Source organism: Haemorhous mexicanus, chromosome 23 (assembly GCF_027477595.1).
Source record: "Haemorhous mexicanus isolate bHaeMex1 chromosome 23, bHaeMex1.pri, whole genome shotgun sequence".
In the NCBI taxonomy this organism is placed as follows: Eukaryota; Metazoa; Chordata; class Aves; order Passeriformes; family Fringillidae; genus Haemorhous; species Haemorhous mexicanus.
Genome location: NC_082363.1, coordinates 7,611,089 through 7,636,627, shown reverse-complemented (window position 1 = coordinate 7,636,627; position 25,539 = coordinate 7,611,089). Strand labels below are relative to the sequence as shown.

The 25,539-nt window shown below is 50.5% G+C and overlaps 1 protein-coding gene across 2 annotated transcripts; it reads right to left on the bottom strand.

Annotated features, from left to right (window-relative positions):
• Positions 1-405: 405 nt before the first annotated feature.
• Positions 406-24,588, bottom strand: TMEM201 (transmembrane protein 201). 2 transcript variants are annotated; one of them, XM_059866889.1, is made up of 11 exons: positions 24,459-24,588; positions 19,403-19,523; positions 18,704-18,898; positions 17,150-17,326; positions 16,175-16,572; positions 15,660-15,863; positions 7,482-7,699; positions 6,923-6,994; positions 5,549-5,830; positions 5,316-5,447; positions 406-4,894 (listed from the first exon to the last, which is right to left on the bottom strand). In XM_059866889.1, exons 1-11 carry the CDS (start codon positions 24,530-24,532, stop codon positions 4,797-4,799), a joined length of 1,971 nt encoding a protein of 656 aa, XP_059722872.1. In that variant the 5' UTR covers positions 24,533-24,588; the 3' UTR covers positions 406-4,796. The 2 variants fall into 2 exon arrangements, with proteins under 2 accessions (XP_059722872.1, XP_059722873.1); XM_059866890.1 differs by lacking the exon at positions 24,459-24,588 and adding an exon at positions 24,025-24,169.
• Between the last annotated feature and the right edge of the window lie 951 nt (positions 24,589-25,539).

Sequence of the window (25,539 nt, the reverse complement as noted above, 5' to 3'; positions counted from 1 at the left end):
GCTGCACACCGGCCCTGAGCCCCGCCAGGACCCGGCCCGGGTCCTGCCGGGACCGGCGGGTGATGGAGAAGCTGCTCCGCTGCAGCAACGTGGATTCTACCGGTGTCACACCCGTGCAAGCACTGTGAGTCATTAAATCCTTCAAAACACACCTGTGTGTGCAGAGTTAGTAGCGAGCTGCTGCCAGTCATTTAATTAAAATACATCCTCCTTTAAAAAATGTTGATTTGATCAGCTTATGCCACCTGCTCCCTAATTTACATTACAAAACTAAAAACATAATTTAAAGACCATACAATAATACATAAACACCCTCAGCCATGATTTCACCAAAAAAGAAACCACTTAAATGCCTAATGCATACAGAAGTACGGTGTGCATATAACTGGACCACTCACACTAGGGTGAAAACTTATCCGGTTTTATTTTTTAAAGAAAAATATTCCTCTTTAAACAAAGCATGAACTAAAAACCTCCGAGGAACAGCTTGTCCTTCCTTGGAGCATGTTTAACTAAACTGTACAGTGACAGAGCTCCCCAAAGAACACACACATATAACATACAGTCTTTCTTTCACAGGAAATAAGGTTTAGGACTTGAAAGTGTCCTCCTCACCCTCTCTAGATACTCATTCAATCCAAAAATACTCTGTACCTTACTCCCACCCCAGAACACAGTGATGATTAATTTCTGGATGCAACATATATCTTAAAAAAAAAAAAAAAAAAAAAAGTATTGGCCAAATTGGCCCATTCTAGCCTTTTAACAAATGCCTGTGAGAGAGGTTAAGACCATTGTTATTTCCAGGAATGGTGCTTGGAAGAAAAATATAGCAGCATCCACAGGCAACAGAAGCCCTTCAGTCCAGCTGCCCCGTTACAAGGACCCCAGCCAGCTCAGCAGGGATTTACAGATGTTCCCAGCACCCAGGAACAGGGAGTGGGAATCAAACATTCACAGGCCCCATCTGTTGCTTGAACAAATAGCCTAAAATTCAGTGAATCTGGCCTACATATGCCAGCAATGAGATTTCTACCCCCAGTGACCAATTTAATGTCTAAAATTTTATGATAAAATGTATGATAAACTTCAGAAACCAGCAACTTGTTCTACCCACTCCCTCTATCCCATCAAATAGATGTGTGCATAATATTTGTCACATCTGCCAAACTCCCCAGACTGTGGAACCAGACTCCAAAATAAAAAATTCTTTCTAATACAGAACAGCAAAATCATCTAAAGTATCTGCAAGGTCTCAGAACATGCCTAACAAGCCCATAGCCAAAGAAGAAGTACCTTGACATTTTCAATGGAAAGTAGGAAATGGAAAAGGTCTGTAAATAAATCTCATTCATACTCGACCTCATCATTAATTGTTGGTATTATTAAGTCATGTTCAGATCTTTATCAGGAAATTTTGTAAAGATCTTTCCCACTCCATACACTCCAACGATTTTTACAGTAGGAAAAGTATTAGAAAAATAAAATCTCCCCTCTGAACAACACTGTATGAAGATCAACATCATCAGTCACAGACATTTTTACAGGGGACCAGATAAACTTCTGCTTCCTCCAAACCAGCTGTGTACAGAAAAGAGCAGCAAGATAGACACAGTATCTACGAGCTAGATTAAGGCCAACAATATAGCAACACACATGGGCTCAGATCTTCTGAAATGAAGAAACCTTGCAAATGTTTTTGTACATCTGCATGCACACACACTCACACTCACACCCACACACACTCGTGTGTTCCTCAAGCAAAGGCTTCACAACCGTGAGAGCACCACGGGAGAGAGTTCTAGCACCAGAATGAAAAACTCCCCTCTTCAGTAATAAACCCCAAAGTCTCTCTATTGCTTTGGACAAGGTCACCAAACCCCTCCCAGGAGCAGTTTGAGAGAGCAGCCTCAGAAGTGCAGGGACAGTCACGGCGCTCCTGCTCCGGAACGCGGCTGGGCGGAAGAGGGCTGTGGAGATGCTGCAGCTCCTGGGCTGTGGAGATGCTGCAGCTCCTGGGCTGTGGAGATGCTGCAGCCCCTGGGCTGTGGAGATGCTGCAGCTCCTGGGCTGTGGAGATGCTGCAGCTCCTGGGCTGTGGAGATGCTGCAGCTCCTGGGCTGTGGAGATGCTGCAGCTCCTGGGCTGTGGAGATGCTGCAGCTCCTGGGCTGTGGAGATGCTGCAGCTCCTGGGCTGTGGAGATGCTGCAGCTCCTGGGCTGTGGAGATGCTGCAGCTCCTGGGCTGTGGAGATGCTGCAGCTCCTGGGCTGTGGAGATGCTGCAGCTCCTGGGCTGTGGAGATGCTGCAGCTCCTGGGCTGTGGAGATGCTGCAGCTCCTGGGCTGTGGAGAGGAGGGGAAGGCTGCTATTGCAGTCTGGTCGAGTGTGGTGGTGAAACTCAGTGCAGGCTGGGAGGTGGGAGTGGGGGTTTGCATACATGAAGTCACAGTGCACACCTGCTGGGTGGTAAGGACAAGCACAGCCACAGCATCTCCGGGCAGCTTGTCTCTGTGTAGGACAGGGATCTGTGAGTGGCACGTCACACACTGCACCAGAACATCATGAAACCCAGAGAGCTGAGGCTGAAAGAGGAGCTTGGCAGCTGCTCTGCCATCATCCTGCCTGTACACATGCCTGGGTGAGCGTGCAAAGTCCATAAAAGGGACAAAAGGTTATGGGTCCAGTTTGGCTACAAGGAGCAATTCATGCAAGTTACAATAGAACTCATCATCCATCTGCAGCCCAGCTTTGTGCTGCAGGTCTCTCGTGGCTCTGGGCCTGTGTCCAGGAGGTGCTGGCTGTGCAGCCCTGCACAGCTCTCTGAGGAGGCCGAGGGAGAGGCAGGGTCAGGAGGGACCTTCCTCAGCCCCTCGGATCAGCACGTGTGTGTGCAGGCCTGGCCTCCCCCGCAGGCACAGCAGGGACCAGTCTCACCCACAGGGAGGGCAGGAGCAGCAGCTGGAAGTGGGCAGCTCAAACCATGCAGGGAGACTTGGAAAACTCAGAGACAATCAGTTTTTCAGCAGCAGCAAAGCCCCATTTATGCTGTCACATGCACACTGATCAGTCTGGCTAGGGCTCCCATGGGCTACCAAGAGAGGCTGGGGAGGAGCTCAACTAAAACATGCAACAGAAAAAGCCAACAAAGTGAAAGGAAGGGTGATCATCACTGAGGTGGGGCTCAGGTTCAGAGCAGAGAATGTCAGCAGCAGTTACACCTTGTCCTGTGCACATGCAGGAACACAAGAGAGGAACAGCAGCGAACTGGGAGGGAGGGAAAGACACAGCAACCACCAATTCAGGATGCAAACACAGGGCAGTGGGGTGGGGCACTGAAATTTGAGGTAAAGGAGCCCAAAGGAAGAGACAACAGAAAAACTCTAAACAGATCCAAGTCCTGCTTCAGGAAATGCACAGCTAATGCCAGTCAACTCTCTTCTCACCAGGTGTTTTTCATACACTGGTAAATCTTCTCTCTGCACTTGGGTTTTGGGAACCAAAACATCAAGATCAGGATTTCCTGGTTTTCCCTACGATGCACTAAATGATTCTGAGTGTTCAGCACAATGTTCTAAATGGCCCCTGAATTCTAAGCAATGCTGAAGACTTACCCAAAAGCAGAAATACCCAAATTACAAACTGCTTTAGAAAATCTACTACTTTCCTTGGGCTAGAAAAGAAGAATCTATCCAGAAGGCTGAATTGTCCAGAAGCAGGTTTGGCATTTCTCACTGAGAGCACCTGGGCATTTTACTAAGTAAGAAATATCTTAAACAGTTCCTTAGCAAACCCCAAGATCAGACTGAGGTGCCAGGTTTCTGGATAGATGTATACAATCAGACAGCTCCTCACCTGCCCCTAACAGAACAGATTTGTGCCATTTACAGCAACAACAGGCTCTGCCCCTCACTGCTTCAGTGAAAACCCCAGCAGAGCTGTGAGCTGAGGCCCTTTGTGGTGTAAATCACACCGGGATCCTTTCTTTTTGCCACTTCAGAGTAACACAGTTAATGCCTGCTGGGCAGAGAGAGCAGGGGCTCCCAGGTTCTGCTGCAGCCAGCACAGGGTGTCTGTGTGGGGCTGGGCAGCCCTGCAGCCACAGGGCTGGCTGGACACAGGCACACACAGGGGGCTGAGAACCAGCATGGCCACAGTGGAACTGGTGAAAGTGGCCTCAGGAAGCACAAGGACATCTAAGATGCAAGAACATGACAGAGCAGCCAAGGTCACCCATGTGCTTAGGAAAGCTTAAGGCAACTAAAGAAAGTTCACTGACAACCTAGAGGAGAATGCCAGAGAGAAGAGGAACCACAGAGCAGAGCCTGGGGATGCTGCTACAGTAGCCAAAGCCCAGCACCAGCTACTAAGCCATCCCTCTTGTTCAGCTCTTTTGCTCTAATTCTCCCCATTTTACCAGCACCATCAGCACGAGGTCAATATGTCAGAAAGAAGAGCTGGGGTAGGTTCCCAAAAACGCAGCTCACACATTTTCAGGCTTGTGTCTCAGGTCAGTTCTTTTGAAAGGAAGTGTGTGGGCCATTGGACTGGCCTCCTGCTTTGAGCTGGAGCTGGGAATGCTGCCTGCCATCTCCAGGGACAGTCCTGGGATATGTTCTACCTGGAAGTGATGGCAGCAGCTGCCCAGGTTCCTTTTCATGCCAGCTGAGTGTACAGTAGTTTTTTAATGAACAGCATGCACCGGTGGCATGGCCTTGGCCATGAAGCCGTGGTTGAGTAGCTCTCATCTCCTCAGGACCAGGTGGAACCAGAGAGAAAGGGAGGGCTGGCAGCTGTCAGCGCAGGCTCCTGTAGACATAGGCTGAAGTGAAGACAGCATTGAGGGTCAGGCTCACGGCCAGCAGCCCCCGGAGGGCAGAGGTCCCAAAGCGACCTTGGCAGAAGGGGAGAGCACAGACAAAAAGGGGAATAGTAAAAAGAGATGTTAAAGAACTGATAAGTAAAAGTGAACATATATTGCACTGTTTCTCTCTGGCCAGTGTTTCAGCACAAGCAGAAACTGCTGAAGTACTTTTCCTGTCAGGAAATACTCCACTGGTCTCTTTTGGCTCTATTTTCATCTCATCTCATGCTCTTGACACCTGCATCCCCACCCCCCTCCTGTCTTGGTTTAGCACTTTGTCAGTGCTATTCAGACAGTCCAAAGAACATGAAAGATCTTAGAATAAGATCTTAGAATGGCAGGCAGAAGGTCCATTTTGCAACCCCTTATTAATTCGATTTCAAGAAAGATCTCAGCTACCCTCACAGAAATGCTCACACGTGCACGAAGCAGTCACCAGAGCTGTACTCACCTCTCCAGCCTGCCAAATCTTCCCCTTTGGTAGTTGTGTCTACCACACAGGTAGATGAGTGTGACGAGTGATCCTCCTTTTTGATGGAATTATCACTGCAAACGCTCCCCCCTTCCACAGCAGACCTCATATCTGCAAGGAGAAAAAGGCAGAATTCACCACCTGGCCTTCTCCTGCAGGTTCCCCAGGCAGGGCTGTGCCTGCCAGCCGGCTCCTTCCCGCGGCTGCCCTACCGGGCGGCGCCAGGCTCCTGCGGGGGCAGCCGGCCAGCTCGGGGGAGAAGGCGTTGCTGTCGGGCTGGGGGTGCTCCTCGGAGCCGCTCGGGGCCAGCAGCGCCTCGCCCTGCGCCGGGAACAGCAGCAGCTTCTGTCCCTGCAGGTTGAGGCGGGCGGGGCTGATGAGCGGGCGGCGGAGGCGCAGCGAGCCCGAGCTGGAGGTCACCGAGCCGGCCACCGACGGCGCCGGGGACGGCAGGCGGGACGGGGCACGGCCGGCCGCCAGCAGGGAGAGCGGATCTGCAACAGAAACACCGGCAGTAGTCACATATCCTCTGAACAGAGACAGACACAGCTCTCCCAGAATTTTAAAAGCTGTGAGAAACTTGAATTCTAAGTTATTATCTCTCTTTCTGTAACCGCTGTTTATAGATACGGTTCTCCAGAGTGTGCTATTCATAGTTCACCAATAGTGTGAGAGAAGATTCCTAAAAGCCAATCAAGTCTTAAGTCCACCATTGTTTCTATAAAAACTGAAGATTTTAATAATAAAGTGGGTTTTTCATACCTTCTGATGATAGTCTCTGTATCACCTTTTGCTGTCCCCAATACCCCTTTGGTAATAACACCCCATGGAAAAGACCACCAGGTTATCACCCCACTGTAACAGGCACAGTTCTCTTTAACAGTACTACAGGGAAAAGGAACTGGAGTTGCAAATGTCCACCAATGTGCCTTGTACTAAAATTTGTTATTTATTTGAGTCCCCACACTGCAAAACACAGAGAAATCCCACAAGTACTTTAGTACACTCAGGAATGACTCAGGGATCAGCTTATCAGGAGCCTGGTGAGCTTTGTCTTAGCTCAGCTGTGTCCACCCAAGAGAGCCTGCACCATCCATTTTGCAGGTGAGTGAACTGTCCTGGCACTCCTGGCACGTCCCTCAGGGCTGCTGAGGGGGTGCACTGGCAGCAGGAGGTTTGCACGGGCCCGGGGTGTGACAGCAGCACAAACAGCACAGGGCCAGAAGGGCAACAGACGGGTCAGGGAGCAGCCAAACCAGCAACTGCTGCACTCGGCTAGGAAAGCTACAAAAGAGCTGCCCTGGAAACAGCTGAAGTCTCCTGTCCTAGCCGGTTCAACTCTGCTCTAGTCAGCAAAGGGCTCCTTGTTTTGTCTCACTGATGCCACCTGAGCTCTCCCAGGGAGAACATCCAGCACACACAGCACCTGCCTTTAACGCCATCCCACTTCTAGCTGGGACTCTGCCTACAGCATTTCTAGCATCAAAATGGACATTTCCACTGGAATGCTCAACCAGACCACGTGCTTCAACCCACTCAGTGCAAATCCTGCAAAGACTGTTGCTCTGGAAGGCCTGGAGCAGTACCTGCTGTAGGGGATTCCTTGGAGTGGGATGACTGCGAGGCTGGCCGGCTTCCACTGAACAAGTAGCCAGAATCTAAAAGCAAAAATGAAACAATCTGAACCCAGCTGGCTCAGCTGCTGCCAAACCCCAAACCCTAATGGGGCATACTGCTCTGTGCCACAGGAGCAACCATCCCTGAACAGGACTATAACGTGTGGATCCAGTGCCATTCCCTCTGGGACAGCCCCTGCACACTCCCTGGATCCCTCCCAGCCCCATTCCTCCTGGAACTGCAGCCCCAGTCCCGGGCCAGCCCTGCCCTCACCTGGATCCCCCCCAGTCCCGGGCCAGCCCTGCCCTCACCTGGATCCCTCCCAGCCCCAGTCCCGGGCCAGCCCTGCCCTCACCTGGATCCCCCCCAGCCCCAGTCCCGGGCCAGCCCTGCCCTCACCTGGATCACCCCCAGCCCCAGTCCCGGGCCAGCCCTGCCCTCACCTGGATCCCCCCCAGCCCCTGGATCCCTCCCAGCCCCATTCCTCCTGGAACTGCAGCCCCAGTCCCAGGCCAGCCCTGCCCTCACCTGCCCGGGCCAGCGAGGGGATGGTGCCCAGCGAGAGCGCCCTGTTCAGGCGGCCGGGAAGGGAGGACGAGGCCGTTCTGCGTGGGGACCTGAAGAGCTGCTGGTTTGTCAGGTGCAGGATACTGGGTGGAGTTGGGACAAACAGAGACGTGGCAGGTGAAGGGAAGGCTGTGCCAGGGCTGCTGGGAAAGACAGTAACGGAGTCCCCGGAGAGGTACCTGCAAAGGACACGCATGACAGACACTCAGCAATGAGAAATCCCAGCAACTGCCTCTCTCGTGCCTGCAGAACACTTGCTTTGTTACCAGGTGTGGACTAACTTCTCAGTGCAGTGCTGAAGAGTTTATGGGAATGTTCCTACACTTTGGGAAAAGAAGAACGGCCCAACCTTACTTATATCATTGTGTACCAACCTGTCCCACAACACAGGGTGGAAAAGAGGGTGGAACAGTTTAGGAATGCCAGTGAAAATATCCTGGATGAGAAAACTACCTAGAGAATGCTTTAAGAAGTCCAGATGTTAAAATACAGGAATTCTGTATTATTTTTAACAATTGAATGAAAATACATGAAAGAAAGTCTAGAATATGAAAAAGAATCTCTCTTCCTCTGAAAGATTTTTTTAGTTAGAAACACGTAATAGAAATGTCAAATAAATCAGGATGAAGAACTGAGTATGAAGTGCACATGTTTTTAAATGGAGATATCTGACTTCGCAGATACAACATTTGGAGGCTTAATCTCACCTCTGATGGAAACAGAGACAGATGAGAGCAGCAACATGGCTACATGGCTTTTCCTCTGTCAGAGGAAAGCCAGGAGTAAATCAGAGGGTGAAGAAAATCTCAGCCTTGCACTGTGGGGTGATTTATGCACGTGTCATTCTGTCCTGCAGATAAAAGAGGTGGTGCAGCAATATTATGCTGTGCTAACTCTAGAGTGAAGATTACAATTTAAAGTATCTTATAAACTACTTATCTGCTAGTAGGAGCAGCCATCACCAATCCTGACCAGCTTAATGATGCCTCTAGCAGCAGCCAGGGATGTGCTGGTCCTGCAGCCCCAGAGGCCCAAGCTCTCCAGGACCCAGAGGACCTGCAAAGGGGGTCCTGCTCTGCACCCATGGGGAGCCTCTGCCCCCCACACACAGATGGATGTGCCCAGCTCAGCTTTGTAAGAGGAAATGAATGGGAAAGGGAATTAGAAGTGCAGCTCAGGACTGATATGAATCATAGGAGAAAGAGTGATACCTACCCCTCACTGTGCCATGGCTGTGGAGGGCCAAACCAGAGCATCACCTGTGAGCTACATGGCTCTTTTGTCCTAACTTTGAACCTTCTGGGTCTTTGGGCCAAAGGATCCAACTTTGCACAGCTCCTTGCTGCAGCAGAAAACAGCTTAACTGGGTTACTGGCTTTTGGAGGGCTTTCATTTAATGGGCTGCAAGCTATTATAGTAATTTATCACCCATAACCACAGTCCTGGGACTGTAACTGATTTGGATCAGGCTTCCAATGCCTCAGCTGCTCAACAGCCCCACTGCTCAGCCTCACCCAGTTAGTGCAGCCAGATCCTCTGGGCAGTGAAGAATCATTTCTCTTGAACCATCCAGAAAAGGAATTAGCAAAGAGGAGCTGAAGGATTTTAAGTATAGCCTATTAGTACCTTAGAACTGAATTCTGACCAAAGTGTGTCCTAAACACTGATCTGTCTGAACAAACTTCTGCTAAGTGTGCAAAATCCTGTTCCTGTTCTCTGCCCTCGTCAGTGTCTGCCACTGCCATGTCAAGAGGGCTCGATGCTGCTAAAAGCTCTCATGGGAATGTGCTCCATGCCTGAGAATGGGCAGCTGAACTAAAACTTCTCCCAGAAGCAGATTAAAGAAAGGTGAGGAGATCAAGAGGATCAAAAGGCAGGAAGCAGCCCCATCACAGCCCTGGGATGGAGCACTGCAGCTGTGCCTTTGCTCCAAGCCATTTGTCATGTGGTAATGGTGGCTCTGGCAACAGTAAAAAAAGCAACATAAAAAAAAAAGAAGGGAAAAAAAAGGCTCTGGAGTCAGATAGTTTGTGGAAATAGTCAAGGCCTGGAAGCCGTTTATTTCAGAACTTGATATTGTGAACATCAGAAGTTGGGTATCTTAATTAGTGTTTACAATGATCACAATGTTACTAGACAGTCGGGCACAACCCTGCTACACAGATACTTTAAAAATAAATAAATGGAAGGTTAAAAGAAGGGTATTACATGGTATGGGACTGTACACGGTCCTGAAGAACCACCTCCTGCCAGGAGAGCCTCCCCTGCTCTGTCCCAGCAGCTCCCTGTCATCCACAGCCACCACCACAGCTGTGAGCCTTTCCAATTCACATTTTACAGAGATGCTGCACCAGCCCTGGGACAGAGAGACACGGGAGGGCACGGGGCAGGCCAGGCTGCAGATGGACCCACTCCCCATCAGATAATTCAGCCCATGAAGAAAGAAGGTGAGATGCAGTCACAGGCAGGCAGCAAAACACTTCCTCTGGACTCCATGTCCCCACAGAACTGAGCTACCCATGTACAGCAGGTACCTCTCTCCCCGGGGTGCAGAACAGGTCCCTGTCACCCCAGGAACAGGCTACTGTCCCTGTGCCCTGGCACTGCCCTGCTGCCCCTCCCCACTCAGGGCCACAGCCTGTGCCTCCTGTCAAATTCACAGCACCAGAGTGAGGAGCAGTACAGCAATAAAAAACAGGCACAAGGACAGGGGAGAGTAGTGCTAAAAAGGGCACAGCTCACAGACACATTCATATTTTGATATGTGGCTTAGAGAGCTACAAAGTTCAGCTGCCAGGAGTAAGAATTCTTGTCTCTTGCCTGTTGTCCAGCTTTGGTGAAAAAGGAAGGCTGAATTAGAGCTGCACTAAGACCTTCTAGAGTACAGATGCCTGGCATCAATTGTGCCTTTCCCCCAGAGCTGGTGGCACAAAGAGGGGAGGGGGGTGTGTGTATATGTACATCCTATGCCTACACAGATCCAGACTTGCTGGCATGCCAAAAATGTCCAGGGCACCCCCTCCTGCCTGCACACTCGAGAGCTTTGGTCCCAAACAAGGCTTTACAGGGGATGACTTCAGGACTGAGTACTGTCCCTTTCCCTGGAGAGCACCTGCTGTGGCTCCAAGAGCCAGGTGTCCTTGCAGGTGCCAGCACACCTGGAAGGAACTGGCAGGCTGTATGTGACAGCACACAATTTCAATGGCATCTCTGAAAACCAAAGCAAAGCCATATAGCACAGCTCCCTTCACCTTTCAGGAGTGCAGTCTGGAGCAATTATCTGGCTATTAATTATATTAATTTTTATAAGAGCATAAATACTTTGTCCACATTACATCAATACATACTTCCTATAGTGTCTAAGCATGATTATTAGCTTCACATAATTTCAGCACACTTGAAAAATATTCATAAAGCTAAAATAAAAAGCCACTACACCATTTTTATATTCCCACATGTTCTCACCCTTTGACACACCCAAGCTCACTAGGGCATGCAAAGCATGGATGTAGGCAAGGAGGAGCCAAGGGAAAGAACTGGATATAAACACAGAGTATTTCGAATGGTAAAGGGCCACCAAGGTGCCAGTTTGCATGCACTGATGTCACTGAGGGCCTCAGGAAGAACAGAAGCAGCAGCAGCAGAGATGCTGACTCGGTTGCTCCCTCTGGGCTCTCCTGCAGAGCTGCTCAGAAATGCTAGCCCAAGTGTCCTCCTGTGCCCTGCCACCTCCGTGGTGGCACAGGAAGGACAGAAGCGCTGGCCTGGCAGACACATGGGCACTGCTGCAGCCATGTTCCACCAAGCAAAGCAACACAGTGTTGTCCCAAATCTTGTCAGGGAAAGGCACTTAATGAACATTGGCCCCTTTATAACTGGCTCTGCTGGGCAGGGTACAAGATGTTGAGCTGGCACATCAGCCATGGCCACTGAGGGCCAGAGTCAGGCACTTGGGGATGGAGCAGATTTGATTCCAAGTGACACACAAACCCACTAACAATCCTCAGCACCTCAGCTCTGCTCTGCTGGGACCATCCCCTGGTCCAGACACATGGGTAGTACGAAAAAGCAGCACCTTGAATTAGGGGCTTTTGGGCTAAAACCCTCTAATATTGTTAAGATATTCACAGGCTCTGGCCTGCATGGCTGAGAGAATCCTCAGGCAACAAAACTGCACCTGGAGACCACCAGTGCTCCCACTGTGGCCTGAAGTAAGAGCCCAGCAGAGGGAAAACAAGAAGCTCAAAGCAGTGACCAGTGGTTCTGGATGATTTTGTGTCAGCTGTGGTCCTTAGTTACCAAGCTTTTGTCAGCTCTTATCCCACCCAGCAGAAGGAAATGTGTGACACAAAATAGCACCTCGGCTGCACACTGTGCACAAGAACACACATTTTCTCCTGCTGGACTCACTGTGGGGCAAGCAGTCATGCAGTTAGATGATGTACTCAGAGATCTACATTTACATGACACATCTAACTGCTGAGTAAAAAAATGCAAAGCACCTTCCACACAGAGCCTATGGCATGGCAGTGTCTGGAACAGCCTTTTGGCTTTGAAATCAGGTGTGGCAAGAACAGTCTCAGCAAAGGCAGTAGTGGTTTGACTATTTTTTTTCCACAGTCAACAGCAGAATACTGCTAACTTACAACTTCTCTGCAGGGCCCCTTGTCTGAGACACAACTGGGGCGGACTGAATGCTACAGTTTATAAATCAGAACACCTCTGCACAAAACCCACCCTCCTCCTTTCTTCCCTTACCCCTCAAGTTCCATCATCCTCCACCATCAGCAAGAGCATGTGAGACAAGGAGAAAGAAAGGAGGCTGTCAGCATCAGAGTCTCAAAAGCACCAAAAATTCAGTTGCTGCAAGTTTGGTTTGGAGGCTCTGAGGTTGTTGTTTTTAGAAGCAGCAGCACAGACATGCTGAGGCACCAAGAAGTGGGGAAAATAGGCTGACACCTGAGCAAAAACAAAAGCTTCTTTGGCATTAAATGAACCCCACTTCAATATGTACTCTGTTGTTCTGTTTCACCTTTGAAATTTTCCCAATTACAAGCACAAAGGGTCTCCAATTGTAAGTTGTGAACAAAGCACCACAGAGATCAGTTGTACAGCTTGGCCATAAAACAAAGTGGCTTTCTGATGTTCTGACATATAAATTAGTGCAACTAGTAAATGTACTTCATTTGTATTAATCTGCATAAAGTGAAGACAAACGGATGTCACTTGCAGTTAACATGTCTCTCACATTAAAGGACTTTAAACTCAGTATAGATTTGCACTTGCTGTGCAAACAGAGCTAAAACATTCCTTAACAGGATTATTCAGGCTTCACAGTGTAAATCCTCTCCTTCCCACAGTTCTAGCAACTGCCTGTTCCCAACATTTAGTGTGCACCCTCCCCATCCCAGCACTGCACAGGGAAAAAGAGAACAGAGAAAAGAACAGGCATGGTAAACCAAGTCACATTTAAGAGCAAAACATCACAAAAGGTGCCTGACCCCAGGGAGCTTGAGGAGGAGTCAAGTCTAAATAGAAAGAAAAAACCAAAGTGCTCCCAAAAAGGGAGGAAAACAGATACTTGGAGGAGGTAAGAGACAATAGGAAACAGGACACAGTGAAGCTTAACACAGCCTTGGCTTTCAGCTCCTGAGTTAAACATCTGGAGAGGCTGCCAGCCATCTTTAGAAGCTGCCACTGAGAGTTTCCTTCCTCCTGGGCAAGAGAATTTGGACAGATACATTTCATTCTTATTAATAAAAGGGCATTGCTGACAGAAATCAGGCATGACATTACCATGACCATTCCCACTGAGTCTGTCAGCTTCTCACACCCCTCCTTTTAGCCTTCTCAGCACATCCTTCACATATGAGACTGCTCCCATTCCCTGGACACATCTCACAGGAGAACAGCAAGAGGAACTTGCAATTCAAATTGTACAGGTAAGTGCAGAAGACAGTCATAGATAAAAGTCTTTTCTTACATGTACTTTATGAGGAAAGTTTGGAAGTCCTGAAGCAGGAAGAAGGGAGGAATTTAAAAAAAGGTCCAGATGCCTTATTTCACTTAATGGCCATAATAGCTCAAGGTTTCCCATGCCTGTGAGCTGGAAGACAAACGTTTTGGGTCAGGACTGAGGAGTGATGGGAACGTGGAAGATGGAACCAGACTTTGCAGGTGCTGGATTCCTCTTGTGGGTAAGTAAGTAAACAACCCTCAGCATCATCCACAAGCACCAGAGTGGAGCCAGGTTCTGAGAGCCTGGAGGTGGATATTGCAGTTACCTGAAGGCACCAGAAAAGATTCCAAAGGAGAGCCCAGGTGGGCAGCAGGTCTGCGTGGCCACTCCCTTGCTAAGGTACAGGCACACAGCCAGGAGCTGCACCTTCCATGACTCAGCCTGGCTTATTGTTAACGAATTTCAGAGCTTTTGGCAGTGCTACCTTTATGCTTTCACAATGAACACCAGTTTGAGGAGCAGTAAGTATGGACAGCTAGGAAATAGCTTTTGTTTCCTTTAAAAAAGCTCCTCTAATTTCACCAGCATCTGCAGCACCCAGTAGTGTCTGCATTTTTGAGCAGGAGTTGCAGATACTTCACAGTGAGAGCTCCACTCTGATTATTTTATAGTCTATACACTGGAAGATCACCAATTAACTAATCAGACTATTAGGGTGGTGAGTTCCACTGTGCTATTCCGAACAGAAGAAAATAGCAGATGTTCTGCAGAAGTGCTATTTCCCCTTGAAAAACCAAAGTCCATATGAGAAACTCAGTGGAGTGCCTTTCAAACAACTGTGCAGGATAATCAGACTGCTTATCCTACGAGGCCCCAACAAGTTAATCCTAAAACACCCAAACAGCTGGAAGTTCCCTCCTCCCCACACAGGAACACCCAGCCACCCCAGCTTTCAGCAGAGGAGTGCCAGGCACAATGCCAGACTGCAAAAAGAACCCCAGCAAGGAACCCAAAAAATCCATCTCTTGCCATGCAGTCCCACAGCAGAGCTCCCACCCCCTCCTAGAGCACACCCCTCCAATCTGGGTTCTCAGCAATGAGCACTGACTGAGCAGGTGTGCAATGAAAGCTGACCAGACACCACAGCATGAGCCTGTCAGTCCCACACTTCTCTAAGAGTGGAGACACAGAGGCATTTTCATCCAGTTGTGCTTATACACAGATGTTGCTCAGGGAGCAGGTGGGTAAAAAAAACCCAAAGAAAACTGGCATTGGAAGCAACAAGCTCTGGTAGATCTGAAAATTTAACCTCAAACAGCTGCACACTTTCAGGTATTAAGACCCCCTGAGCTACATGACTTTTTAAAGCACCTTTTTGAATACATTAAGTATGTATTGAAGTTTTAGTCAAAAGCACTTAAGGACATTTCTCCATTTGAAACAGGAGCCAGGAGAAGGGCAGAGTGAGAGAGGGTGCAGGTAAGTGCTGCTACACAGTGGAAGGCAAGAAGAACCAGGTTACGGGCTCGGTGTGGTCCCCTCCTGGCGTGCTTGGGCACCACAGCACGTGTTAACAAGGACTCCAAATCCAGAGGCAAGGTCCCATCAGTTCCAAATTAAAATGACCAGCACCATTAGGAAAGTGAAGGTGGCCCAGGCCCCATGGTGGATCAGGGCAGAGGGTTCCTCTGTGAGTGGCTAAGGATGGAGAGGCAGTGAGAAGAACCAGGAGGACAGGAGGAGCCAGAATCTCTTTGGCAGGAGGAGCAGAATGGGGAGGAGGCTGCATTTATGGAGCAGTTTGTGAGGCAGCTGCTGGGAGAACTGACTTTGGGGAAGCTGGATATTTGTACTGCTGACGTAGGATGCAGGAGGAAGGGAGAATGGAGGCAGCACGAGCAGCTTCCATGGCTAGCAGTGGAAGTGCTAGCACAGTGGTAAGCAAGGATGGGAAAAACATTTTTTATATATATATATATATACACACACACATATATATACGTGCATATATAAATATATATATTTTTAAAAAAAGGAAGAAGAGATCTTCACAGCTTATCTAACTTTAAAAAAGAGACACAGAGGAAGGGAAAATAACAAGAGGAGAGAGAAGCACCAGTCGCAAAGAGTTCACAAGGATTTTTTCCTCCTTCCCCCAGCGTCACTGCTCTGGCTCTGACCTTCGGGGCCGGGGTCTCCGCTGGCCCGTCGCCTTCCGCGTGGCCACGGCTGCGGTGAAGCCCACCAGGCAGCACAGGGACGTGGTGCCAAACTTGGCCGTGTCCAGCCAGCTGGGCGTGTCTGCCTTCAGGTACCGCTCGGCCAGGTGCAGGCTCATCACCAGGAACCACAGCAGCGAGGCAAACGCGTCGATTCGCCGGAGCCTGCCGCGGGACAAGAAACCAAAGAGGACTTCAAACACCCTGGGCAGGTCTGTGCTGCCTCTGACTTCAGCACATCATGTGCAGCCCTGCCTGCTGCTGGGCGAGTGTCTGAGCAGATCAGCTCCATCTTCCACCAGAGCTGCACAGGCAGTGCTTCATTCATAGTAATTCAAGCTTAAACAGATGAATCAAGGCATGCAGTACTAGATGTGCCATTCTGGGAAGGGTTTACCCCGGATCACAGAGGCAACACAGCACTAGAGAGCTCCCACCAAAGCAGTCTGAGTGAGACAGAAGGCCAGCACACCCACCTGATGCGCCCAGCCAGGAACACGGCCAGCAGGCAGGTGAAGAGCCCCAGCACAGCCACTGCCATCTGGTGATTCTTGCCGTAGGCCCAGGCCACGCTCAGGTTCTCCAGCAGGCGCTCCGGGAGCAGGCGGAGCAGCTCCCGCCAGCCCCGGCCCGGGCTGCCACCAGCACTGTCACTGTCACTGCCCCCGCCGGCACGGGGGCTCGCACCAGTCCTGTTCCACACGGGGCCAGGGGGCACAGGAGCAGGGACAGCTGTGCTGAAGGAGAAGGGGTCGCCTGACCCATACAAGGCCATCAGAACCAGGAATGCACAGCTGAGGAAGGCCAGGAACCGCAGAAGTATCACCTGGGCTGGTGTGGTGATGGAAGTGGAAGAGGAGGATGAACACAGATTCTGCAGAGGAAGGGAGAAACACTTTGTCAAAAGCTGAAAGAACTGCAGCAAGGTTTCAAATGGTGCTGTATGAAACAATTCCAAACTATATGGTTTACTGCACTGTTCTGCTCAAGTTTTTCTAAGTCTCTGTACTGGGCTGACACCCAGTGGGATTATTGTACAGTAGCAAGGAGCAATGGCAGAGACACGAGCAGAAGCCAAGGTCAAGCAGGGCAGTAAAACAAGGAGATGGTCATAATTCAATTCCCATTGTTCTTTTTTTTTCTTTTTTCTCCTTGTACTCTGTGATTTCCTGCACTGGGCCCATAAATTGGCTTCCCTACCTCCCCTTCTCTGCCTGTCCCATTATTTTCCTTCCACTCTATTATTCCATTAGACTTACCTGCTGGCAACTGTGCTGAACGACACCAGCAAGAGGAAAACCTCAGACTAGCATCAGAAACATCTAAGGCAACTCTCCTGTGCCCTCCTAAACTGCAGCCACACACCCCAGCTCCCAGGGCAGGAGAGCCCAGGCTGCTCCTCCCTTTCCCAGCTGCAGTGGCAGAGCTGTCCCTGCCCTGTCCCCACGTACCTGGCTGTAGCTCTTGTCGGTCTCCCGGCGCCTGAAGTGGTGGCTGAGCAGCAGCGCCCGCAGCTGCCGGTTCTGGTGCTTGATGTAATACTCCACAGCGGCCTGGCACGGGCGGCACAGCTTGTAGGTCTGCTCCAGGTGGTGCTTGTACACCTCAATCTCCTCATCGTACTTGCCCTGGACAGAGAACAGCAGGGGAAAACTGGTGAGAAGTGCAGGTGCCTCACCAGTTGTCATGTTTGCTATTGACAGAAGGACAAAGCATGACCCCAGCCTCACAGGGACAGCTCCCTGAACCAAGCTGCGTGCCAGGCACAGAGCCAGCCTCACACAGAGCTGACCCAGCCTCCATCTCCCAGAAGGGATAAAGGCATGTCCCAGAAGGCAAAAAAGAGCCCTGGAGAAGGCTGCTGTGGCCCAGCAATAGGATGTTGAATTTCCATGCCCAATTTTGCTGTCTTTGTTGAGATCTTATGAATTCCACATAGGTGAGACAAGTAACTAGAATTGCTCTTCCTCTCCACAAATGAGGGGACACAAAATACCTGTGGCTCCTTCATTCCAGGCTCATCCCTCCCTGGAACAGCCAGCCCTGCTGTCACTGACACCCTTATCCAAGCACACTGGATAACACAGTCCCAGGTTTCTCAGCTGGCACAGGCCCTGCAGCTCACTGAATGCTTAAAAAGGGGCCAAAGGCTGGCAGTACTTGAGCAACTGGATAGGTCTGGCAAGAGGCAGGGACTAGAAAAGGGCACCAGCCACAGATATTCTCATTAAGCATGGTCAAATTTCAATCTGTTCTCCAGGAATCAGTCTGATTAAACTCATTATAATTACACAAAGCAGACTGGATTAGGCAAGCCAGAGGATGGACACATCCCACTACAGCACAGACTGACCCGAAGGCTTGACCATGGTTAAGGCCAAGGAATGCAGCACTAAATTCTCTGCACAGATCTTTAGGGAGCCATAAAACCGTGAAGGAGAAACCCCATTATCCCATCCTCCATGCTTATTAAGTAATGGGAAGGCCAAGAAGTTGCTCAGCAGGAAATCCTGTTGCTGTAGCTGCAAAGTCCCTTTGCTTGCTAAGCAGGGGAATTGTGGCTGCAGAGGATTCCTCTCCCACTTCACTTGTAAATGCAGAGCAGCACAGCCAGGGCCCCGGGAAAACAAAATCTATTAAGGCTTCATGTTAACTATGGGCTGTTGTGCCTCTCAGGCCCCATAAACTCAGCCATGGGAAGTACTAGAGTTGTAAGATGATCTCAGAAATGTCTTGGACTCAAGCTTCAGTTCCCAGTGCTCATCTAGAACACAGGAACATTCCAGCTTTGAAGTAGAATTAGGTCACTAATCACTGAACTTCTCTGCACTGGAGTGCCACAGAGTGCTTCTGAAGACTGTTGGAACATCATTACTGAAAAACTGCTCTCTCTCCTGCTTACAAGGCTGCAGCATGGAACAAACAGAGCAGGAACAGCAGATGCATGGATGGGAATGCCTTGGACAAACATTCTCCAGTGGTGACAGTCCCTAACAAACACTCACCTCCTCCCTTGGTGAGAATGAAGCCAGCTGTTTGATTTTCATGGTTTGATGGTTGTTGCATTTCTTGCAGAGCAGAATTTGGCTGCTCACCCACTGCTGTGGTTTGGTAGGGTCACAGAAAGTTGGACTGCCCGACACAACGTGGTTAAGGTGTTCCATGTACTGGGCAGGGATGGGCTTGTTGTAGTCTCCATTCTGACAAAAAGCAGGGGGAAAAGCAAACATTGAATCATAAAATCAAAGCTAGGTTGACAGTAAGATTCCCTAAGCTCTGTCAGCAGCTCTGCATTTCATTAGCATTCACCTACGTAACAAAATAAATGAGTAAAAGAGAGATACAAAATGCTTCAATCTTCCCCCCATCTCCACTGTCCTGCACACCTATCTGAGTAGCTGGTGGTGCTGGATTTCAACTCAAGACAGGCTTTGCTATTTAACATAATACAAAAGCAGAGAAGAATTGTTCCATACAGTAAAATAAGGATTCTCACGAGACATGTCAAGGCCACTTTTGCCCTTTAAAGCGAGACAGGAACATTTGTCTCGATGTCTCTAGGCACACCCCAGAGCAGTGGCTCCTCTCCCCAAGCTGAGGTGCTGAGCTCACGGGGGCTCAGCACGGCCAGCAGCTGTCCATTCCCTGGCCTGCAGCTGCACCATGCCAGCTGAGGCTCCCCAGGCACTGCCAGCCCCCCGTACCTCCTGGAAGCCGTTGTACTGCTCGCAGTTGGGGCAGTCCCAGCAGTTGCGGTTCCCGTAGGGCACCACCGTGTCCTGATTGCAGAACCAGCAGTTCACCGTCACGTGCGTGGGCTTCTTCCTGGGGGACAACAAACATCTCAGGCAGGAGCCCTGAGCTCAGCTGGTGGAGAGGAAAGCAAGGCTTTCCAGCAGTGAAGTGCAGGAAAACAGCTGATCTTCCTTTTCCTGTGCGTAACGCTAGGACTTGGAGTAGTCCTTCTAGCAAAGAAAAGACAGAATGCTAAAGCAGAAATAAATTCTGCCTGACAATCATCCTCTGTTCTAGTACCATGGACATGCCAGAACTTCAATAACAACCATGTGATTTACCCACTTCACTGTTTTTCAGGGGCATATCTGGGGGCCCTCTCCATAATCAGCAGTGCTATTCTGCGAGAAGGTGCAGCAGAACTGATGCTCAATACATGACTCCAGGAAAAGGAAGTCAGAATCCACAAGAGCTGCCTGTGGCGGTGCTCAGAAACCCAGGAAATGGGCATCCCCTGCTTTTATGCACTAGGACTGAAGGGATAAAGACTAATGACCTTGATCCATGAGCCCCTTGTTTTCTACAGCAATCCTGTTAAAACAACAGCCAATACAGACAAACAGCTGTGACGTGGCCCCACCAAAACAGGTTGTGACAGATGTGTGAGCAAAGGACTTCAACAACCCAACCCCTGAGCCTGCCTGCTAGAGAAGCTCTGCCTTTGTCTCAAACCTCAGTGCAATGCCCAAGAGGAGGCACCAGAGCCCAGCTGTCTGGGTCCATCAGGACCAGTCCCAGTCACACTTCCAAGGGAGGGCAGCTGCCCAGGACTCGCTATGGCAGCTATGCAGACAGATGGACCCAGCTGCCACAGCCCAGCTCCACCAGGGAATAATTAATCTGTGTGGCTCCACTGCAGCAGCAGAGAGGGTCACAGAGCAGAGGAGCTATAACAGTAACCAAAGTGCTCCCAGCAGTGAGCAGCTTCTCCCAGCTCTAGGGAATGTTCTGTGCTGCTGAAACATCTGAATGCTGCAGAAGTGTTGTCTGGCACCCTGCAAAAAAACAGCCAGGTGGACTCTTCTCTCTCAGCCATCACCTCTGTAGCTGGATCTCCACAATTAACATTTTTCCCACTGACATTTCCATAGATCATGCCTTGAAACTCGGTTCATAAAACATCAAACCGTCAAGCAATGTCTGAGCTCTCTGTTTAGGCACTAACAATGAGGATATGCTTGAAATGCAGCACAGAAAAGTCAGAATGTACAGAGGATTCCCTGCCAGATGCTGAAAGAAAATGGCTGGAGCTACTAGGATGACAGATTCTCATCTCAAAATAGATGCAAACACCCACACCCCCCTTAAAATGAATACTCCCTGCTCAACTTTCTTCACTGCCAAGGGGGCTCAACTGATCTGAGTTAAAAATATCACTGCTAAAAACAAGCAAAAAAACCCCCCAAACAAGCCCCGAGTTTAAAGCAGACAAATCTGGGTCGATATCTGAGTTATCCAGGAGCTGCCACTGTCCAAAAGCCAAGCAGGTGTCACAACAGCCAGATGAAGGATGGACAGCAGCACCTGTTGGATCAGTCCAGTCTCACTGCCACAGGTGCAAAAGCTGTGCAAACACAACATGCAGGCTTCAACCAGCAGCACACAAACCCTGCAGCTGCTGGGGCACAGCCTGACCTGCACCCTCTGGAGGAGGTGATTGCCCAGGTACTGCAGAACCTGCCACAACCCCCTCCTCTGGCACCCACTGACTCCCCTCGGCCTCCACCACCCCCAGGCTCTGAATTCCATGACATGACAGAGGCAGCAGTCCTTCAAGGATGGCAGAAGTGGAAAGCACAGGTGAGGGAATGAATAAAGCAGTCATGCTATAAAGGAAAATCCATCAGTGCCAAACCCTACCTGAGAACTTGCTAATATCAGAGACCAAACCCTCAGTGTACTCGAGGCCTTTCCATCCTTTTCCAAACAGGATTTCATTTCTTGCTCTGGAGCCTCAGGAAGTACTACCAAGGATTAAATAGCAGCACTTCATTTGCAATATATGCAAAACAAATGGCTAAGTCCTGGATTATTTAGGATAAAAGGCAATAATACTTCCTTCTGTGAACCTATAATCTGTTGCCATGGAAATTGGGAATTTGGGATTTTTTGCACCTATCTGGTGAATGCAAAAACAATAACAATGGGAGAAAAAGGTGGTATAGGCAAGAACAGGTAGGTAGGGTGCTAATTTTCTAGTAATTGGGCAGGACTGAAAAAAACAAAAAACAAGTTCTGCATTTGGAAAGACTCCCAAATACAGATTTAACTACTCTGGAGCTATATTTACCTTGACTGAATTCAGGCAGCAGCTGAGGGCAGTGAGCTAAAGCACACACTGCTTCCAAAGTCAGATCCTGGTGCGAGACTCCCAACACAAATCGAGCCTTTACATGGGCTCAATCCCTTACAAATCAAAAGGCAAATCACCCCTGAGGAGTTTATAATCTACCACTGTACTAATCTGAACCAGCTCCACTGGCCAGAGAACCTCCCTGCAAACCAAAACCTGAGCAACAAGAAGTGATTGAGTTACTTCAGGCACAGAGAGATTCCAACACAGCTGTGCTAACTCCCTGTGTAACCTGCACACCCAGCCCAGCTCAGAAAGTATTCCCAGGCTTGGACAAACTGTTTTGCAGGTAGAAAATGTTTGCTTAAGACAAAATTTAGGGGAAAATACCTGCAGTAAACTCAGTTATGACATCAACAGCTAAATGTCTGACATTGCTCAGATAATATGACACCCTGTTCCTTTGTGAGAAGCAGCTGGATTCTTTATTTTGCTCACAAAAATCAGGCTGCAGCTCTGCAGGTCCCACTGACAAACACTGGTTAGCAACTAGTGTGTGTCTGTCATGTAACACAAGGAGGAACTTAGGCTCCTTCCCAGTACTCTTCACTTCTCATTTATACACACACCTAAGGTCATGCTGAACTCCGTGCTTCTAATGGATTGCTACAACAACAGTCTACCTTGGTAAGTGCTGGCAATAATAAACTGGATTTGTAAATATTTTTATTTACATCTATTCCCCACCCTCTTGAAGTCAGAAGATGGAGATGTTTACTTTTCTGTAGTATTGAAAGAGACACTGGTGGATGTGCAGTTCACCGCTGAGTTACCAAGGATTAGAAGAAAAACCCAATTCTCTTCTAAAAGTATTTAAAGCAGCAGTCTCATTCTGGCACTATTATTCAGATGGCTATGGCAGCACATCTGAACAGAAAGGACACAGGGAAGAGGAGCTGTTTTGCACAGGTCAGTTCTGACCAAGCCACACCTGGTGGCAGCTGGGTTCAGAGCTCAGCTCCCTGGCAGGGAAACTCCTGGCTGGCACAGAGCAGCTGGTGCCCATGCCCATCACCTGTCAGCAGAGGGGTCTGTCAGGGCAGACCCAATGCTAACCCCCATTTCCCAGTGCAAGAAAAACACACCACAGCTGCCCAGATTCCAGCAGGTGAGCTATTACATAGATGCATTTGCTCAGAAGTAGCAGCTATAGACAGGATTTAGCCACAAGAGCAGATTTCCAGTACAGTGGTGTAAGTTACAATGCAGCCTGTCCTCCCTCAAGAGCCACATTAATGTCCTCTCAGCCAGGAAAAACGTGCCCAGTGGACTCAGGCAGGGACACCCAGTGATAAGCACCCCAGGCTCTGTTCCTATCTGGACATCAAATCTTCTATCTCCTTGATAAACAAAAAGCAAAGGCAGCATCATATCTATGTCTCAAACCATGTCTGTGCCCCTTATAGTACTGAGAAACACAAGCATGTAGTCTCAAAGAATTATCAAGGTCACCTGGAAGAATTTACCGGCAGTCTTCAAGGACTTGGGAAGAAATGCTTTCCATTCCAGAGACCTTTTGATGAACTTGAGCAAAACAAATCCACTCTCCTCACTCTAAAGGCATGCTAGCCTCAACTGGGTCAAAGAAATCTTGCCTGCTTCACTGGGATTGCTTTAGGCCACTTAGATTTCTTGGCTACCCTAAATATGTCAGAGAAAGGCCAAGTCTTGTATATGGACTAATGTCCCATTGATCATTGGTACGGTTAAATAAACAGCAAATGCTTTAGAGCAAACCTTAGGCATCAGTTGAGGATGCAGGAATATGCTTCTCGTGCAAAGAATTAACTTGAAGTGAACCTTAACACAGGGAGCCCCTGGGACCGGCTTGTTTCCAATAGAAGCACTTAATAGATGAGCAGGCTGCAAGCTCTATTGCTGCTATAGAGACTGAAATGCCTTATATTCCACACATCCCTACATTCCTTTCATGCTATGCTAGATTAGAATCTGTCAAATTAAGCTTTTCTCCTTTCATGAGATGTGAATCGTGACATCTCTCCTGATGCTTTTCAAACCTGACTTTCAATTGTTCTGAATTTGTTCTAAGGTCAGGAACGTTCTGTGCAATTAAGAAACAAGTAACCGAAGAATTTTGGTCCCTAATCAATAATTTTGACTGGTATAAAATCTCTCCTGGTTGTAGCACTGTGCTAAAAGCGTTGTTATGTCACCAACCTGCTCCCCAGCAATCCATCCTTCACCCCACACCAACCAGCCACAGGAGCAGGATCTTCTCTTTCCCTGCCTCAAAGACGTCGGAAAAGAAGCCGGGGAGAGCGCGATGGGCCGGAGCCGCGTTCCCCGGCGGTGCCCCGGGGATGCTCAGCCGGCACACAAAGCCATTCCCGGCCACAGGGCAGAACGCTTTCCGGGGCCCGCCCCGGGGCCCTGCCCGCACCCCCGCGCCGGGCCCGGGCCCTGCCGGGGCTCTCCGGGAGCGGCCCCGCTGCTCAGAGCGGGCGGGCCGGGCCCCGCGTGGCGCCTTCCCGCCGCCGCGGGCCGCATCCCGCCATGGCCCAGCCTCCCTCCGTCCCTCCTCCCTCCTTCCTTCCTTCCGTCCGTCCGTCCTTCCCTCGCTGCCGCCCGTCCCCGCGCCCCGCCGGCCGTACCTCCGCGCGATGCGGTAGAGCAGCAGCCCCGCGGCCGCGGCGCAGGCGGTGACGCCCAGCCCGGCTCCGTCCATGCCGGTGCCGCCGCGCTGACCCGGCGCTGGCGGAGCCGCTTTGTAGGGGCGCGGCCGCCCCCCGGCCCGCCCCTCGGCCCGCGGGGGCGGCGCGTGACTCACGGCGGGGCCGGAGTCGTGCGGCGGGGCCGCCGTGACTCAGCGCCGCAAAGGCCGAGATCGTGGCGGCGGGGGCGGCCCGGGCCCGGCGCGGCCCGGCCGGGCGGGGGCGGCCCGGGGAGGTCGTGCCTGGCCCGGCGTGCCTGGCCCGGCGCCCGGCGCACACCGGGGACATCGCTTCTCCTAAATTTAGCGCGGCGCTGTCGCTGTGACAGCGGGGCCAGGCCCGCTGAAGGGCGGCCGCCGCAGCGCGGCACCGCACGAAGTGTCCTGAGCTGGAAGGGACACAGCCCCGGCCCTCACAGACACCCCAGAATCCCGCCCTGGGCATCCCTGGAATACCCTGAGCTGGAAGGGACACAGCCCCGGCCCTCACAGACAACCCAGAATCCCGCCCTGGGCATCCCTGGAATACCCTGAGCTGGAAGGGACACAGCCCCGGCCCTCACAGACACCGCAAAATCCCGCCCGGGGCATCCCTGGAATACCCTGAGCTGGAAGGGACACAGTCCAGTCCTGCACAGACACCCCAAAATCCCGCCCTGGGCATCCCAGGGATATCCTGGGCTGGAAGGGACACAGTCCAGTCCTGCACAGACACCCCAAAATCCCGCCCTGGGCATCCCAGGGATATCCTGAGCTGGAAGGGACACAGTCCAGTCCTGCACAGACACCCCAAAATCCCGCCCTGGGCATCCCAGGGATATCCTGAGCTGGAAGGGACACGGTCCCGGCCCTCACAGACACCCCAGAATCCTGCCCGGGGCATCCCAGGGATATCCTGAGCTGGAAGGGACACAGTCCAGTCCTGCACAGACACCCCAGAATCCTGCCCGGGGCAGCCCTGTCAGCGCTGCCCCAAGACAGCCTCGGGCCGTGCCCGTTCCCCGGGAGCCCGGGCAGTGCCA